At 37.6% G+C, this 20,006-nt stretch overlaps 1 protein-coding gene across 2 annotated transcripts in view; it reads right to left on the bottom strand.

Moving 5' to 3' along the window:
* Positions 1-415: 415 nt before the first annotated feature.
* KANK1 (KN motif and ankyrin repeat domains 1) overlaps positions 416-20,006 on the bottom strand; it is a 143,703-nt gene continuing 124,112 nt past the window's right edge. For both annotated transcript variants that reach the window (XM_081942203.1, XM_081942204.1), the window contains exons 4-12: positions 16,852-17,010; positions 14,721-14,823; positions 13,388-13,603; positions 11,168-11,255; positions 9,205-9,424; positions 8,300-8,442; positions 7,086-7,286; positions 2,993-3,091; positions 416-1,510 (exon numbers count right to left, since the gene is read on the bottom strand). In XM_081942203.1, coding sequence (XP_081798329.1) covers positions 1,445-1,510; positions 2,993-3,091; positions 7,086-7,286; positions 8,300-8,442; positions 9,205-9,424; positions 11,168-11,255; positions 13,388-13,603; positions 14,721-14,823; positions 16,852-17,010 — 1,295 coding nt within the window. In that variant the 3' untranslated portion in view covers positions 416-1,444. The remainder of the gene's footprint in view (positions 1,511-2,992; positions 3,092-7,085; positions 7,287-8,299; positions 8,443-9,204; positions 9,425-11,167; positions 11,256-13,387; positions 13,604-14,720; positions 14,824-16,851; positions 17,011-20,006) is intronic.

The raw sequence follows: 20,006 nt of genomic DNA, 5'->3' as shown, positions 1-20,006 counted from the left end.
TAATTTTCTGGTGCTTCTCAGTTAAATTGGCTATTGCAGATTTGAACTAATATTTTGCATTTGATTCAATACTTCTATTTTATACGTGTCACATATTTCCCCTGAACCAATGTTCTAGTGCTTCCCCTTTGTCTGTTTTACACGATTCTATGAAAATTAAAAGAAATGTTAAAATGTCATTCATTTGGATTTTGGAAAATATTAAAGACTTATTTTTATCTGTTAAAATACAGGACTCTGATTCATTCAAATTCCTTTTAAATTGTAGTTTCTAGCTCTCAAATTTAATGTGTATTATTGATAGAATGTAAACCAAACAGAAATTTTTAAAAAGTTTTTCCAGTTTTCAAGTTCCATTAATTCAAAAAAAAAAAAAAAACCCCACCCAAACCAATAATAAAAAGCCCAAGGCATATAAGCTAAATAATTTTTTATTTTGAAAATATGGCAAGAATCTAAGGCACTTCAAACATTAAAATGCATATGAAGCAGAGAACAAAGCAAGAAAATAAGCATTCTAGGTGCCCAGAACTACATTTGCATTGACTAGAGAATAGCATCTTCCAACATCTTAGGGATCATGGAGTTAATAAAAATGTAATAATAATAATAATGTGTAAAGTATTGTTTTGGTTATGTTGGAATTCAAAGTGTCAAAAATACTGACTCTGTTATAGAAAAGCTACACAAATTGGTAGCAACAATTTATTTAGCCAATTCAGGCCATAACTATCTTCTCTTGTTTAAGCCATGAAGCCATCAGCTGACATTCCAAAGGGCAAATTTAAGCAATTATCCCTTTTTAAATTAAAAAAAAGCATTCAAACAACAATCAGAACCATTTTGGAATGATATGTATAATAAAAGAGTTCTTGCCAACATCCCAACAGTAGCAAATATAAATATATAGAGAGAACATACCTTTACAAAGTAATACAGTAGAGTCAAACCAAATAGCTAGCTTAAATAACTGTATGTAGGTAACAGCAAGATATATTCGGCAGCAAAGATAGGCTATTTTCTGGAAGCTGAAAATAGGAGGAAAAGGGGACTTAAGGGTTTTATATGATCTACGGTGCAGCAGAGACCCTTTCCTTTATGACAGCTGTTCCCATACAGCAAGTCATCCATCCAGCAAACTTATCAGATACTTTCATCTTGTTGGAAACCTAAGCAGTTTCTGCCGTATGGATGAGTTTGACTGATCCGAGTGGTGAGGATTGATCTGAAATATCAACTGACAGCCACATCACGTGTAAACTCTCTCTTATCCGCAAGAGTGCTTCTTAACCTCTTTCTTATAGAGACTACCTTAGCTCTAAATATTGGCTTTCAATTTGCTGGTGAGTACAGGCACATGACTATTACATTCAATATCTGTCACTGTAAAACAGTAATCACTAGCAGCTTAGAGGATGTGGCAGTTTTTACCCATCTTTGTGCATTAGCAATCAAATGAGCTTCTGTGAGTAGGACCTGGGGAAGGCTTTCTTCCAAGCCTTGGCGTTCCCTGAAAAGAAAAGGATGTATTAGTACAGTTAGAACACAAAGCCACAGAACCATTCAGTATATTGAATTATTATGCTGGGTCAGTGCTGCACTGAGTATACACTTGAAGCAAAAAGAGTTATACACCACATGCTTTCAAAAAAGTGTGGCCATAGGAATTGGTTTTGCAAAGATATACCGTATATACTTGAGTATAAGCCGACTCGAGTATAAGCCGAGACCCCTAATTTTACCTCAAAAAAACTGGAAAAAGTTATTGACTCGAGTATAAGCCGAGGCTAGGAAATGCAGCAGCTCACGGTAAATTTCAAAAATAATACCCTCTCTCTGTTCCTCTCTCTGTCTGTCTGTCTGATTCACACACACACACACACACACACACACACACACACACACACACACACTGTGGTCACCTTGCAGGCCAGTTGTTGAGTGTTTCAAATGTGATTGGAACACTCAACAAGGTGACCACAGTGTATGTGTGTGTGAGTGAGACAGACAGACAGACAGAGGAACAGAGAGGGGGAGAGAGAGAGGGAATCAGAGAGAGACTGACAGAGACGAATCAGAGACGTACTTTTAACTACCTGGCAGCGGCGTTTTGCCTTGGGGGGCTCCTCAGAACATCCCAAGACTTCAGAGGGAAGTTTACAGCCCTCCCTCGGAACGCTTCGGAGGGAAGCTTCTGCAAAGGCGAGTGACAACAAGTCTCCCAGGCTTTAATTTGCCGAGCTGTGCGCACGCGCCTGTTTTCCACGGCGTGGAGCAGCGGCGAGATTCTGCGCGGCGAGCGATGATTCCAGGGGCCATCCGGGAAGATGAGGAATGCGAGGGGGGACCCTGCCCCCCCCCACTGATGGCCCCTGGAATCATCGCTCGCCGCGCAGAATCTCGCCGCTGCTCCACGCCGTGGAAAACAGGCGCGTGCGCACAGCTCGGCAAATTAAAGCCTGGGAGACTTGTTGTCACTCGCCTTTGCAGAAGCTTCCCTCCTTTTTTTGTTCACTGGAGTATAAGCCGAAGTGGATTTTTCAGCCCAAAAAGTGGGCTGAAAAATTCGGCTTATACTCAAGTATATACGGTAGTTCCAGAAATAGAAAATGGTGGAAAGAAAAATAGCAATAGAAAGGGACAAGAACGGATTACTGCTCCTTTTTATAATCCGGATTGAAGAGCATATGACCTCCACCCTAGAGATAAGACTTATAAGTCTTATCTCATTACTGCTTCTATTGCTTTCCTACAAGTCAACTGTATCACCTCAGCTTCCAACTAATAGAAGTACGTAGCTGAAACATAAATAGCCATGACAGCAAAAAGAACAAGAACATCATCTAGCAGCTTCTAGCCTGAGGGTGGACGACTAACTTACTGGACCTTCTAAGAGACAGAAATCCTCTCAACACTTGGCCATATATACTAGTTGTATTGATACTAGTTGTATCAATCATAGAGTACATGGAATATGACTTATGCCACTCACCGGGGACTGAGTTTTTGAAAAGTTTACGTGAGCGTAGAGGAGAACAGCAATATCCTTGTGCCCAGCATCAAGGGCTATTGAAAGCGCTGTGCTGCCATCCTTAAGAAAAAGAAAGTAAATGAGATAAAAACATGTTCGTCTTTATAGATCATCACTTTCCATAGTTCAAGAACGTCTCCTCAGGAATTTTCAAGGTATCTGGGATGATTTTATCACACCATACCAGAAGCAGTTATATGGTTAGCTTCTTTAGATACTGAATTACACCATCTATCCCACTGAAAGTCTACCGCTCAATCTTATGTTGAGTTTATTATGGTTTTATCTTAATATATTATCTCCTATATTGTATTATATTGCTTGAGTGCGTGTGTGCATGCTTTATTTAAACTAAATTTGTACATCAGTGATTGCATGAGCTCTTTTAGATGCCCTACATTTAATAAATAAATCGCACTAAGCCTACATCTCCCAGAGTTTCCTGTTGTTATGACTATAGGAGTTACATATTTAGAAGAAAATGTGTATATTCTTTTTTTTAAATCCATACCAACCTTAATATATTAAAAGCTATTCTGGTTAATTTCCTGTAGTATAAATCAGCCACAATAATAGTCCTTAAAAAAACACCCACTTAATTTTAACCAAGTTAAATGCTGTGATTTTGTTTTATGAAGCAATTCAGCAGTCACCATGGGTTTCAAATTTCTCCCAACCAGGGTGCTGGATTATTATTATAAAAACCTTGCAAATAATTTTGAGGCTGTTTCCAGACAAAACAGTTCAGGACAGTGAGAGCAAGAAAAAAATAGAAAACAAAATCTTAAATTAAAAAATGGAAATGCTGATTGTGATAACTTCCATTAAATGAAACCTGTGCTTAATTTCCAGTGTTTCTAAAGAGATGTTTTTTTATTTACATATATGACTATTATACTTGTACTTTGAAGAGTACATGTACAGCCATGGTACATTGGAGTTGAATATAATTAAAGCCTCCACTAGAGGACATTGTTTTAATAGAGAATTTACTTTTATTTCAGCTCTAACCTCCCTCTCTGTCCAATCCATCAAACAACTGTGACCTAACACATGATCTGAGCTTCATCTAAATTTAATAGAATATCTTTACCTATTAAAAAAGATATGCTGACTAAAAGCAGCAAAAAGAGGTATATTGTGGTATGTGGTATTGGACACATTGAGCCAATATTCAAACTTGGGAAAATATTTTTAAGGGAATAGGTTGAGTTAGATTTCTTATCAATAAAATGACAGGTATGACAGAGCTGAAAGGCACATTTCATATTAAAAAATGATGGTCAGAGTCTGCTCTTCATAACATGGGCTTCTGATGAATTATGCCTTTGTCAAAAGAGCTCTCTACATTCGGCTCTCTACATACATCTCTCTATATTTTCAAAAAAATGTGCTGTAGTATCATTGTTAAAAATGCTAGTCTCAAGATCACTTCCAGTTTCCGAAGACGATGGACGTTGGTCCACTGTTCGCTTCTCCGGTGGGCTCCTTTTAGGAGCACAGGCGGTCTTGGAGGGACCTCCTGCCATAGGGCGGCTTGTTGGAACCCCCCGGATAGGCGGCAGCCATGGGGGGGTGTCCAGTTTTGCCTTAGGAGTCGGGGAGCGTAGGGGGTGCATAACAGCACCTTCGCTGAATGGATTCCGGAAGGAAAGAGTTAACTACATGCAGCGGCTGAAGTGCTGGAGATGAGAAATTCGCTCCAATCTCCTTGATCGCTTTTAACTGACGAGTAGCTGCTTTTTTGCAGGTTGTGGATTCGGTCTGTTTGGGGTGGGAGGGTTGGAGGGGGGTTGCTTTTTTTCTTCTGCCCCTCTTGGGCGGAGCGGCATTTGGACCGTCTCTCGGTCTCAGAGTGGAGATGGAGAGCAGGGGGTTGAATTGGCCACTTGAACTGACTATGAGAGGAGATTTATATCATAATTGCAGGAGCTGATTGCTGAGTTGTTTTGAAAGCTTTATGGAAGTTTTTAATGTTCCGCTCCTGATCCCGAGGAGGAGCCAAGATGGCCTACTTTCTTCTTCTTCGCACTTATAAATGAAGTCTGCCTTTTGAAACTACCTTTGAAGAAAGTCTGGCTTTATATTATCCCCCCTTAAGGACTCTTGGAGCCTCTCCTGTTCCGTGGTCTTTCTGGATTTGGACTATTTGATTTTTTTTTTTTGTGACTTCTTGGCTTGGAACTGTGACAGAGGGTTAATTTTCACTTTTGGATTTGCCTGTCTTCTCGGACTCGCTCGGCTGCATGCTTCACAGACGCCATTTCTTTTGAAAAAGATTTATACTCTTTCTGAACTTAGACAATGGGGCCCAGAAAACCACCTAAATGGCAAAGCAGCCTCGGCACCGACTTCTACTGCATCCAGTCCAACGATTCAACAGACAAAAATTTCATCATTTTCACAAGAAAGGACTGGAGAGAGTTCAAAAGATTTATCTGTTACTCAAATGTTTCAAGCTATTATGCAGGGACAAAATGAGTTGAAAAAGGAGGTAGCAGATTTTAGAGATGAGCTTAAAAGTGTGCAGCAACAAATAACAGAAAATAAACAGAGAATTGATGTGCTGGAGGAGGGCGTGGCTGGGCTGGGGGAGGAGGTTAAGGCAGTCCAGAAGGGGAATATAGAATTGGAAAATTTTATGGCAAAAATGGAATTTAAAAGAATGTCCTTCTTTCTCAGATTCCAGAACCTACCGGAGACAGAAGATGAAGATCTTAAGGATATTATGAGTACAATTTTAGCAGAATATATTAGAAGAGATAAAGAACAGTTGTGGTGGGATATGGATCTGGTTTATAGGATTAATTCAGCATATGCCAGAATACATAATGTTCCAAGGGAAGTATATGTTAAATTTCTTAGGAAGACCACGAGGGATAAGATTCTAGGGGCTTGGGGGGGGGGGGGGAACCACTAAAATATAAAGATAAAGAAATTGCCATTCTTAAGCAAATTCCGAAAAAAATAAGAGATAAGAGGAGGAAGTATTCCTCCTTATCAAAGAAATTATATAATAAGGGAATTTGGTTTAGATGGTTATTGCCAGAAGGAATGCTGATCTTCTGGGAGGGAAACAGAATTAGAATTAACACAGTTGTGGAGGCAGAGGCCTTCATTAAAAACATAGTGCCCTCCTAGAGGACGGAAATATAAGAAGTAGTGAAAAAGGCGACAACACACAAGACATGAAGGAGGGAGGGGCTGCGGCTCCGCCTGGGGACAGGGGGGAGGAAACAATCATGGAAAGACTCAGGTCACAAAAATAAATACATCTGGAATATCATTCTAATTGTTGATATATTAGAAAGTGGCAAAAGAGATGATTGAACACATGGTTGATACAATGTATAAGATGCTGTTTCTGCTTATCTTTTATCTTTTGTTTTTTTTTTCTGTAAAAAGTTGTGAGATTCCTACCTCTAGCATGATGGAGCTGCCAAAAAATTTTTTTGTATATCCACCTACCCTTTTCCCCAAATTTTTTTAAAAACCAATAAAATTCTTTTAAAACAAAAATGCTAGTCTCCATTAATCCAATAAGATAAATAGCATATGTTCAGAGAAAAGGCAACATCACTGTAAGAGAAACAGTACAGAGAGGATGCCTCTAGCAGATCTAAAGCATCTCTGTTTGCTTCATATTCAAATGCCAGGTGCATCTGCATGTAACTGGCCACCAAGCAAAATTTAAGTATTTTAATGACCGCTGAATTTCAAGCAAGCACATCTGATGCATATTTTCAGTTTACTTCTACTTCCACCCTAAAATAGATTCAGCCATGATGACGTGGAATGTAATGAACTAATGGGAGTATTTGGAGGCAACTGAAAGTCATTGTGGTGTGGTGGTTAAGACGCAGGACTAGCAATTGGAAGATCTCGAGCTCTATCTAATTCTCCCTTAATATGAAAACTGGCAGTTGTTCCTGCAACCCAACTCACCACATAAACTTTGTTGCTCTGTGAAAAGTAGGAGGTAAGGAGCATTTTATACCCAGCCTTGAATTGTACAAAATAAGGGTAGAATGCAAATAATAAGCAAACAACTCACATTGTCTTCCAGGGTACCATTACATCCAGGCTGAGCTAGCAAAAGTTTGACTATCTCCACATGCCCATGTTCACTTGCGCACATCAAAGCAGTGGAGCCCTCATCATCTTGGATGTTGACATCCGCGCCACAAGCCAACAGAGCTTTCACCATATCTATTCGCCCATGGCTCACAGCAAGCATCAGAGCAGTCTGACCAGCCTACATGGTGGGGGGAAAAAAACCCAAAATCAGAGGAGAGCCCCCCTCATTTGCGAACAGAATCTCATAGAGAATTCTACTGAACACAGAACACCAGCACCTATATTTTTGCACACCCAATTAAATCATATCATATTCTTAAATATGAATCTGTCATACATACTTATAGAGAATACATGTAATATCAGGGTTTCATACAAACTCTACTCAGTTCTGGACAGGCAGCCATTTTCTCCCTCTAAGGTTTCCTATAAGGCAATTCATTCCTCAGCATTTTAAAGAGTTTATATTAATAATGTTCACGGATGGCCATTTATTTGGTTTCTTTCTAAATGTACTTTTAAGGAAAAACTCAAAGTGAAGATAGAAGGTTTCTAGATAATATTAACCAAATTAATCATCGATACCAATCAGGGTCTTGTGCTTTAGATTTCAAATTGTACTATGCCTTGTGCAGCATTAGGCCTCCAGTGAAAAACGGTTTTCTGAACAGGATACGTTGAGGACCTTATCTAAAAGACATTACTTGGTCTTCCCCTTGAGAAATGTTTTGGACATCTCCAATAGTATAAATACAAATGTGTGAAGCACATCTTAAAAAGTAGTGATGGATTTGCATAGCTACAGTTTTACTAATTTTAGTTATTATGTATCTTTTCTAAAAACAGTAAAGGGAAATTGCAAGTAAAACCAAAGGCGCCCCCCCCCCAAAAAAAACTATAGCTGAAATGTATGATTTCTTTCAATGTCAGGCAACAAAATGCATAGATTGGGAAATTATTTCAAATCTCTTTAAAAAGATATAAGATGTAATGGAATTATTGTATTTACAAGCCAGATGATTGTTCCTCTTGCAGCTTTCCTAAAGCAGGTAACACCCCAGTTCTCACAATCCTCCCAAACTCCTCCCTCCCCCTGCGTGAGCAGTGGTGGCATGTTAGGGAAGGCTCTTTTATTATTCCGGCGGCATCTTCCAGCCTCTGAATGACTGAAATTGAGAGCAGCCGACCAACCTGGCTAGCTTTTGCATTCACGTCTCCACAGGCAAAGAGGTCTTCCACTATTTTCATGTCTTTTTCTGCCTCTACAGCTGCAAGGGCAGCCAGCATAATCGGTGTATAACCAGCCTTGTTTTGGTGATTTACATTACAGACATCTGCAAAAAAAAATCATGAGAGAATCTCTTGAGAAAATTGAAGGCTCAGAAGACACAATTGTGCAAAAGAACTGAATCAACCTTTATCAGAGCAGTCTTTTCCAAGTGCAGCAGTTGCTTACATAATGAAGATGATTCAGAAGAATTTGCAAAGGAGAAAAAAGAGACAGGAATGGTTCTTCAGCCAAGGAGAGAGAACAACTCTCTCTTTATAGTTTGCGTGATAGGAGGGCTGGAAAGAGGGCACAAAGCCACAGTTTATGCAATGGCTACAGACAGTAAACTTAAAGGCAATTATTCTAAAATTCTATGAACTGCCAGAAGTAACAGTTCCTGGCCAGAATTTCAGGTACATAGGGAAGTCTTAGTAGGGAAGATCTCATAAAACAAATCAACAGTACTTAACTTTACATTAAAAAATCACTGCACTTTATTCTACTCTCTTACATAAATATTTTAGCAAAGCTTTTTACATTTCTAAGGCTTCCAGAAATGACATATTTGTATGTATTTCTCAATGGCTTAGAGGTGTCAAAGAATGGTGGGTTTTTTGAAGGGCCTTATCACCACTAAAGAAGTACTGTAGTTAGGAACAGAATTCTTAGCAACTAAAGGGACAATAGCTCAAATGCAAAATCAATTTAATTCATGTGACTATATGACAAATTAATTATTACTAAAACCACCTATATTTAGAGGCCAATGGAGCATAATATTTTGCTGGTTCTAGATACAACATATACAAGGAACCACCCAACTTACTTGCATCTAAAAGCAGTTTCACAATTTCAAAGTTAGAGTGGGAGACACTGTAATGAAGAGCCGTGTTGCCATTTCCATCTGCCATGTTGATGATTTGCCTAAGGACTGCAGGAGAAGCCTCTTCAAAAGTAGCTATGTAGTCCCCAACCATGGCAGCAATAGCTGACTTTTGGCTTGATATACGGAACCACTCATGCTGGATGGTGTTTAAACAAAATCTCTGCCAAAAGCAAACACAAAAAGCTTCAAAGCAAAACTCTATAAGTTATTTCATCCTCACAGAGAAAATAAAGTACATGAAAACCAGCATCCCCCGGTACTAAAAACAAATGGTTCTAAGCCCAGGTGCCCAACTTTCTCTCCAGGGACAAGACACAGTCATGGCGAGTGGTGCCACCCAATGCTTTGTTTGTATTCCTCTGGTGTTTTTTGTTTGCTGACTACAACTATAGTTTTGTAAGAAAATTTTGTAAGAAAATGGGCAAAAAAATGGGATTCCTATTCTAAACTTCCATAGATTTTTGTATACTGAAGTTCTGTATTTAATTGTTTTTACTTGTTATAATTTCTGGTGTTTGTTTAAAAATACTGCAAATATATATAAAGTTACAGCCAGTATTGACTGATTGCTTGATTATGTGCCTAGTTGGTGACAACATAGTTAAGATTTTCTCCAGGAAGATCTGTCCCTAAAACACTAAATATAGTGAACATAAAATATAAAGACATTTCCTCACAAAAGGTGTGGCTGCAACATATAAACCTTAAATTAGTGAACTAGTATCATCATGTATTCTAATATATTTTCTGTTGCATTTTCTCTCATTCTTATCAAGTTGCTCAATTTAATCCTTCCTGACAGCTTCCAAATTCTATTTTTTCCAATTATATGACATCATAATAAAAGCTGCCATCATAAACGCATAAAATAGTTCTGTACAACTTAGAACTGCATACATGGATCTGATTGGGGTTAAGTTATAGGGGTGAAACAGAAATATGAATTGTAGTTCCTATTATCTTTGCCTTTTACTCTGTTATGTATTGTCTTATTATCTCGATTTTGTGTTCTTATATGGACTCTTGGCTAATCAACAAAGCATCATATTCAAAACTATTAAACGTATTTGTTTTGACCTGACAAATGGCCTTGAAACATCATTTTTGTTTATGCACACTGGACTTTTTTTCTATATATAGAACAATTTTTCATTTAAAGGTATATAATCAGTTGAATGAAAACGGCTAATTTCAAATTCTTTGAAGGAACCGAATTCATTAAATAGCTCTCTTGTTTGCATACCACAAACACACTTTCAAAAATGAAGAGATCTAAAGACTATGTATTTCTATTTTTGGTAACACATAAAGCACATTCCACATCAAAACAGACACACTTTCGCAGCCAAGTGGAACATTCACTTCCTACCCTAAGTATTTTTCTATACTTGTTAGCAGTATCCAGATCAAGAGCATGACTAAGTGGATTATACTGTTGCTTTTAAATGCTATGAGATTTTAGCCAAGTCTGTTCAATGCATTTTTAATATATATTTTGGCTGTACCACCTTACCAGCATAGCAAATTTAAGAAAGGCAAGTGGATTGGAGCCTAAAATTAGCACTGCAGAAACAAGCCTACACTATGCTAATTGAAGGGATTAAATACCTTTATTTCAGCCTGTCTGCTTATCTTAGCACTGAAATATGCCGTACATTAGTCCATTATGGTTCAGGATTGATGGAGCAGTTAGTTTTCTTGTACAAACAAGCTTGAATAAAACAGAACATACTTGCCACCTCCAGGAACACATGCCTTCTCCCCTACTCATGGATTATATGAGCCATTCAGAAATATAAAAACTTGTAACATGAAAACTGGTTCTTTTTCACTGACATCTTTGATAAGTAGCAGCAACTTCTTCCTTTTGATTAATGTGAGTAAAGAAAATGCTCAGACTTACTATTTCTTTGCTGCTCATGGCTTTTGGATCATCAATGCTATTTTTCAGAAAATGACATGCTGACAGCATCTTTTCACTCAGTTCATATCTGGAAAAAAAGATGGCAAGAGGCATGTTTAGATTTATTTATTTTTTCATTTTAATTTAATTTAATTTAAAGCAGACGTCACTTTTGGCATGAGGGACTGGTTTCATGGAAGACCATTTTTCCATGGACTTGGGGGCGGGGGGAGGGGGAGAATAGTTTGCATGCTGCCTAGCTGCCGGATATACACAAATGAAGCTTCACTTGTTTGTGCACATCAGTTTCTAATAGGGGTTGGGGATCCCTGATTTAGAGGAAATATACCCTAGCAAAAACTCTTTACCCGTTCCTACAGATTTTATTTCAAGAATACAAGATGCATCTTATTGAGGAGCAGATGAGGAGACAGTCCATCTTCTAGGTATTAACTAGTGGTACTAAAGCATCTACCCCAAACTTTCAAACAATATAAAACAATGTCATACAATTTTTTCTTTATTTTTAACCATAATTATATTGCCCGTTGATATTTTTTTTAAGTAATACAAAATTCTTCAGAAGATTTGTTAAGATACATGGATTCAGGCCTATCATGATATAGGGAAAAATGTACTATCTTAAAATATATATTTCAAAAGTTATTTATCATAATGTAAACTTCTGGCAAGGCTTACCTTAGGACATTCAAACTGCAATTACCTACTGTGTTTCCCCGAAAATAAGACGGGGTCTTATTTTTTTTTTGACCCCCAAAATAAGCGCTTGGCCTTATTTTCGGGGAGGTCTCATTATTTTTGAGGTGCAGGAGGAAGCGAGAGTGGTCACCTCATGGCTGCTGCTGTTGCAATATTTTTGGGGGAGGGCTTATTTTAGCGCATGCGCGCAAAAGCCCAATTGGGCTTATTATCCGGGGAGGTCTTATTTTGGGAAAAACAGGGTAAGTTTAGCATGAGCTAACTGGCAGGAGATGTTCATCTTTTGAAGATCATATTTTCAACAACACTAGATGTATTAGATATTTTTTCCAGCCCTTATAGTTGTATAAACTCTGGGTGGAACACCTTTATAGTCACTCTGGCATTACTTGGATGGCTTCCTAGGAATTTCTGCTTCACCTCATGTTATTTATTCTTCAGGATTATTATCCTTCCATTTCATTCTATAGTCTATCATGATGCTACTGAGCAAAATCATTCATATATTTAAAGAGAATGGACACCGATTTACATTAAATTATTTCTCCTTTTCATCAAATCCACAAGTGGGAGTTTAGGTTCTGAACCACCACCAGGCTGCACTAATGGACTGGTTAAGAGTCAGTAAACTAAAATGCAATCTGAAAAGTTTAGCTTTTGGTTACGTAAGTTAGTAAATGCACATACTAAACCTCAACATTGGCCTGAAAAATATTGACTCTAACAATACAAATTATTTCTCTATTTAAGAAAAGTAGTCAAGAATAACAATCTCAATTTTGGGAGGAGCTTTCACTGCTCTCAAATATTCCATATTTCTGTTAATGCAATGGTTTCTATGTGCATTATGAGTGAAATTAAAGGATTACTGGTAGTTCTCAACTTTTTGAATTTTGTATTTTTAAAATATATATATATATCTGTTTTTCTATTAAACATGAAGCAATTTGGAAGCTTAAACTTTTGTTTTGTGAATGCAAGCCTTAAATTGTATAGCCAAAAAAAAGTTAGAAATACAGGGCTATTGAGAACTACAGGTAGTCCTTGAATTACAATATTTCATTTAGTGACCGTTCAAAGTTACAACGGCACTGAAAAAAGTGACTTATGACCACACTTACGACCTTTGTAGCATCCCCATTATCATGTGATCAAAATTCAGATGCTTGGCAACTGATTCATACTTAAGATTGTTGCTGTGTCCCACGGTCATGTGATCACCTTTTGCAACTTTTTGATAAGCAAAATCAATGGGGAAGCCAGATTCACTTAACAACTGTATACTAACTTAGCAGACAGGCTGAAATGCAACGATTCGCTTAACAACTGTAGCAAGAAAGGTTGTACAATGGGACAAAAATCACTTAACAAATATCTTACTTTACAACAGAAATTTTAGGCTCAATTGTGATCATAAGTCGAGGACTACCTGTATTATGACCAAATTTAGATAATTAAAGCATGTACTAATTTCTGCATTATGCGGAAAATACACCATACCTCTCACGGATTTCTACATTCTCAGGTTCATGCTCTTGAACATGCATTATTTCTTCTTCTTGAACAGGTTTAACATCTTTCCTGTTTAATCTATGTTCCCTTTCAAGTACGCTGGAATTTTCAATCTGAACATAATCATTCCCAGCACATTCATCATCAGACTCTGACGAGGAACTCTCTTCTGAACTAGAATCATCACTTGATGTGGTTTCATACCTAGGAAATAAAATGGCTTTTTATTAATGTACCATTACATACATATTCAAAGTTAAAGCAACTCGTTTGCTACATCCCAGCTTTCTCCAGTTTAGTGCTTTACAGATTATACTAGCCTTGGGAAGTGTCAGCACTTTGTGGTTGTCCAGATCAAGAAACAGACTCCCAAAAAAGACTAGAAGTGACCGTTCCAATGATCCACTGATAGGCTATATTAATAGAATCTTGCAAGTGTGACTGTCTTTTCTTCCTGTCTCTTTTCTACTTCAGTGTGTAAGGGAGGAGTTAGTCTAAGTTTCTTTCTAAAACTATTTCCTTCCCCAGGAGTTGAGTGCCTCTGCTCCTTTTTGTTTTTATAAGAGTTTCTAAATATTTCTCTTCCATGGGCCTTTACGGGAAGGCTTTCAAAAGTTATATAAATGGCAAAGTTCCTTCATCAACAGGCAAAACATCCAAATGATGTTAATAAGCTGTCTAATACAACACAATACTTATGGAAGTGCAACCATTCATCAAATGAGTAATGAGAAACCTGATTTATGTTAAGTATTAAATAATCAGGCAAAGTTTTTTTCCCCCTGGGTGTGTAAAATGCTCTCAAAGAAATTAGAATCTCTATCTCTCAATTGCTTCTATATATTGGAAGAAAATATTTGTTTGTGAAAATCAATTCTATTTTTAAAATTACAGTTTATCTGGTGGGAGATGTTGAAATGGTGGATAAAGAGAAGTATAATCTCATTTTAAGAAATTCTCCAAAACCTTGATTGAAAAAAACCCCTATGATTAAAACATTTTACTCCCAAAAAACTATTGCTCAATATCAGGAAAATGAAAAATATGTAATTACTATATTCATATAATGATATCAAGGATCATCTCAACATGTCTTGAGGGGCGAAAATAGATTGAAAAGATACTGTTTTTGTATAACAGTATCTTTTCAGTGCATTTTCTCCCCACAAGACGTATTGAGAATTTCACTGAAATTACATACCTTGGAGCAAATAATTTATGATATTATAGTTTTATGATCAAATATCAATTTATGACTATAATTTTACTTCTATAGATTTGGAAAAGAAAAAAATCTAATTTCAGAACTGTAAGGTCTTACCCGCCATTAATACCCACAAACTGCAAATTCTTCTTTGTATTCTCATCTTTTTTCCCATCTTTTTTCTTCATGATGGACTTCAACATACCATCATTTGCATAGACTACCGAAAAAGGTACAGAAATTATGTTAACGAAGATTTGTATCAACACTATGAATATCCTGAAGTTAAGCTATTCTGACCAATGACAAATTTAAAATGTGCAAGAAACTTATGGACAGAGATTTCAGACTTCCCACACACTACAACGGGGCTATATGTTCAAACCTATCCCAGTTGTATCTCCACCTTAGAGCATTGTTGTATACATTATTCATGCAAGGGATAGAAATCCACATATGGAATGAGCTGCCCCCAGAGCTTTGTATAATCCCTGACCTCCGGTCCTTCCGATGCACCCTAAAAAGTTGGCTTTTCCAGGAAGCCGCCCTGGCCTGAACAGAATAAAATAAATGATTAATTTAATTGTTAATTTTAATCTAATTTTTAAATTTTTATTGTTAATGTTAACTGGGTTTGTTTTTGGATACTTTATTTAATTTCCTGTTTAACTTTTGTAATATGTGGTTTTTTTAAATGTTGTACACTGCCCTGAGTCCTTTGGGAGAAGGGCGGCATATAAATCCAATAAACAAACAAACATATGATAATATCATGGCCAAGCTTTTGAAAGTTTGAATGGTGCAAGCCTCCTCCCCATTCATGTGTTCATTTAATATCTTTACAATGGCTTTTAAATTTTAGCAGGGTTTTCTTTGTGGGAGGAGAGTGTTTAAGTCACAATTGACTCAGGTTAACTGCCTTAACTTGTTCCTTCAGTTTTCTTGGCAGGATTTATTTATTTATTTGTTTGTTTATTTATTTATTTAATTATTGTTTGTTTGTTTGTTTATTCTGTTTCTACAGCTGCCCAACAGCATCAAGTGACTCTGGGCGGCTTACAACTCTAAAATTATAAAACAATTTAAACAATTTAAAAATATTAAAACAATAAAATTATCCACAAAGCAGATAAGTAGAAACAGCAGCTGGGATGATTAATTAACTAATGGTAAAGCCAAGTAACTAGGCCCTTAACACATTCCCAGTCCCAGTCCCAGGTAAACAGCAATCTCAATCAATCTTTAATGCTTCTAGACCGCCCCCTCTCCCAAAAGGGACTCGGGGCGGTGTACAGTCCGTGGAGAATATGACAAAATACAATACAAAATTAAAATTAAATGTACAGCAAGTTTGTAAAGCTTTGCGAAAAGCCAATAGGGCTGGGGCCATTCTAATAGCTCAGAGCAGAATATTCCGTAAGGCAGGATTGACTGCAGAAAAAACTTGTTTTCTAGTTCCTCCCAATTGACAGTCTGTGGCTGATGGGATTTGCAGTATGCCCAATGTCAGATGTGATTGCCACTGCTCCTCCTTAGGCTGAGAGTGAGTGACTGGCCTACAGTTACCCAGGTGGCTTTGTGCTTCAGGACTAGAACTCACACTCTCCCAGTTTCTACTCTGCTACAACAAACTGACTCTCTAGTAATAATAATAAACTAATAAACTAAATGATTTTTTCATAGATGTATAGCCACCTATGGAATTTTAAAAAATTGAGTGTACAGATTGAACATGTTGCCAAGATAATTAAAATAATTCCTGAGTATAAATTACATATCCAACTTTCTGGCCAATATAAGTCTTTTTTTTTTAAAGAATTCCTGAACCACCTCATAAAAAGGCAATTAAATGCCAACTAAAATATGTGCACAGACCATATGCAGGATAAGCAGGCAGATACAATAAATCAAAAAGAAAGGTGCATATACATATTATGCTTTCATTAACAAAATGCTTTCATTAACAAAATGCAAACTAATTTCTCAGCCTACATCATAGGTTATTGGGATGCATTAGACTAGATTGTATCCAGTATTATTTCAAATTATAGTCAGCATATTTTACTTTGGGAATAGAGATCAAATATATAAAAACCACACCTATAGTTCTCCATAGGCCAATTACAATCTTTCCTCACGAGTTATCTAACTTTTGTACCATTTCACTTGAGAACTATACTATTATAAAATGACCAACCTGTTTAAAAAAAACAACATAACAGAGCAAACAGTAGCATAACAGAATTACCATAAAGCCCAGAGGCAAGTTGGTCATCTGTAAGATTAATTGAAGATAATGTGCTATCCTGGGAAGTCAAAATTTTTTGGTCCTGTCTCATTCCAATTATTGCAGTCTTCTCCTCATTTATGGTCCCGATTTCCTGCCCCAGCATCAATTTTGAAGAGCCTGGAATTAGATGGGAATTACTGTGTCACCTTGTGGACCCAAATATCTTATATTGACAAAAAAAAAAGCTGTATTTTGCCAAATAAAAATGCTTTTGCTTAATATTTCTTCTATAATCAAATTCAAACATTCCAATATTTGAGACATGGCTGGCTGAGGAATTCTGGGAGTTAAAGTCCACAGGTCTTAAAGTTGCCAAAGTTAGACATCCCTAGTGTGCAGTATTCATTGAGTTAGCAAAAATAACCTTCCTGTTTTTGTTTCTAAGGGACAAAAATAATAAATTTTTCATCTACAAATCTACAAATAACAATATAAATGCATTTATAAATAGCATCACATTTTTTCAGCCACTAAAAGGGAGATATATGAATTTAAAATAATTTCAGATGGTAACATTTGAAACTTTATTAATTTATTTTTAAAACTACGTGTATTTTTTTTTTAAAAAATCATTAAAAATGTGAAAATTTATTACAAGGAGCAGCTGTTTTACATCTTTTTAATGCAACCCAGAATACAGCTTGTTTACTTGAATGTTTATCATTCAAGCTACAGTATGAGAACCAGAGTGGGTGGAAATAAATAATGTGATTTAAAAAATAAGTCAGTCAATCTTCTGTCATAACACTGAACATTAAGGAGATGCAATATTCCTTTGTCATATTGATTACAATTATTTCTAGTTGGTTGTTGTAGATATATGTGTGGCACACCGTAAAAGGCTACATTGGAAAGTAAATTAAAGGATTACAGCAAATAATATAGTGAAATGGAGCAGAAGGCCAATTCCTAGTTGTAGAACACTTCCTGGAAGATACTAAAAGCAGCTGGAGCAGCTGATTTATCTTGCATACTTTCTTCCCATTAATAAGTGGCGGAACCATTCATCAATTTTGTTTTGCTTTTTCATTTAGTTCAATGTCCTAAACAATTGCAGATGGATAACAAGAAGTTTCCACTGCAACTACTTCCTTACCAGGAAAAAGGAAAACATTTTCAGGATTATAGGAATGCAACAGCAAAACAGTCCCAGATTGCAAAAGATCTTGGATGCTTGTTTGACACATGAAACTACTGTTCTATAGCCTTTAATTTAAGTATGAGGTCTGTGCAAAAAAAGAAGAAAAATACAGCTAGAGACAATGTTTTCAGTATTCAGAGAATTGTTTTGGGTACATTTGACCAAAGAAAGAAAGCCATTTTTTTCCTTGTTCAGATTTTAAAATAAAAAACCTACGGAGCCCCTTAAACCCTGTTCTTAAAAACTGCATTATAAAATAAAATCTTTACTAAACTACTGTTTTCATTATCAAATTAAGTAAGAAATAGGAGAAACAAAAACAACAGAAGTCAAGTACTGAACAAATCAGTAAAGTGTTATTTTGGCTTAAAGTAACCTATTGTTTACATATTATTCCTGTACTAAAAGTGATGGCATTATGTAAGAGTAAAATTTGTCATCGTATTTTTGGAAAGCATGAGAAATTAAGAGAAATGGCCCAATAGTATCAGATCCATGTTTTTAGCTCTATGGAGATAAAGTGTCAACCCACCAACAGCATGCTACCGATAACACCTATTTATTAATTTAAAGTGAGTGTTCTTGGAAATTTTTTCCTTGTGTATTAGTATTTTGGAGCAACCTCATGTATAAAATTATGTACAAGTTATTTATCATAATCTTTGTGCAGCATAAACAATTTATTATACATCATTCTCCAATTAGGGCAGAGGGCACATAAACATACAGACTGAATTAAGTAACAGTGATTAAAATGAATTGCTTGTAAAAGAAGGAGTTCTTTTCATAAAGACTGATTTTCCATCAAGACATGCAGACACAAACCACTCTCAGGCACACAGGCCTCTCTTTCATACAAAAGCACAAACATTCACATATATTATCCTCTCTTCTTTCAGCAAAAACCGCAAACGAATAAATTGTTGGATGAAGACAGAATAAGGGAAAAGAACTAGAATACTGTGAGAAGAATGTGAAAAGGGAGAACAATATTAAATAAAAATATACCGTATTTTCCCGAAAATATGACATGTCCTGAAACTAAGGCCATGCCACAAAAGTAAGCCCCCTGGACAATCCTCCCCCCTCCAGCCAGGCAGAGCACCGCTCACTGACCTAGCGGTATCCTGAAGGCGCAGGAACCGGGGGGGAGCAAAGGTGCTCACGTTGCTTGATGCCTTCGGGATACCGCTAGGTCAGTGAGTGACGCTGTGCCCAGCTGGAGAGGAGGGTTGCCGGGCAGTTGCTCTCTTGCGAGTGGGCTCCCAAAGAGCTGGGCACAACCTCAGGAGCGAATGGCTGTGTTGCACTGTCGCAGCAGCGCAACACAGCATCCGTGAAGTGACCACGCTCACGAGCAGCTACCTGGCAAACCCGCTTTCCAGATGGACACTGCACCATTCACTGACCTAGGGGTATCGCCAAGCCGGGCGAGCTCCTGTTCGCTGCCCCCAGCTCCCGTGGCTTTTGGCGCCTTTGGAATGTCTCTAAATCAGTGAATGGCGCTCTGCACGGCTGGAGAGGGGGGTTTGCATGAGCGGGTGTTCCGCTCCCCACTTGCGCGCCTCCCAGCTTCACGATGCTCTGGCCCAACTTTCCCTGCAGAGCCAGGGCACCACCGCTGCTGCCATCCTAGCATGGCTTTTTCTGCGGCTTCCAAACCACAGAAGTAGTCTCCCGAGTCTTCCGGCAGTGGCCACTCTGGGAGCCTGCTTTATGGTTGTGGGCTTGCTGCCGGCAGAGCATACTCCCAGAGCATACAACTATAGAGTGGACTCCCAGAGCGGCCACTGCCGGAAGACTCGGGACCCTACCTCCGTGGTTTGGAAGCCACAGAAAAAGCCATGTTGGGATGGCGGCGGCAGCAGTGGTGCCCTGGCTCTGCAGGGAGAGTTGCGCCATGGCATCGTGAAGCTGGGAGGCACGCAAGCAGGGAACGGAACAGCCACTCATGCAACCCCCTTCTCCAGCC

Source organism: Natrix helvetica, assembly GCF_964273705.1.
Source record: "Natrix helvetica genome assembly, chromosome: 2".
Classification (NCBI taxonomy): domain Eukaryota; kingdom Metazoa; phylum Chordata; class Lepidosauria; order Squamata; family Natricidae; genus Natrix; species Natrix helvetica.
The sequence above is the reverse complement of the archived record's forward strand: the minus strand, read 5'-3'. Positions and strand labels throughout refer to the sequence as shown.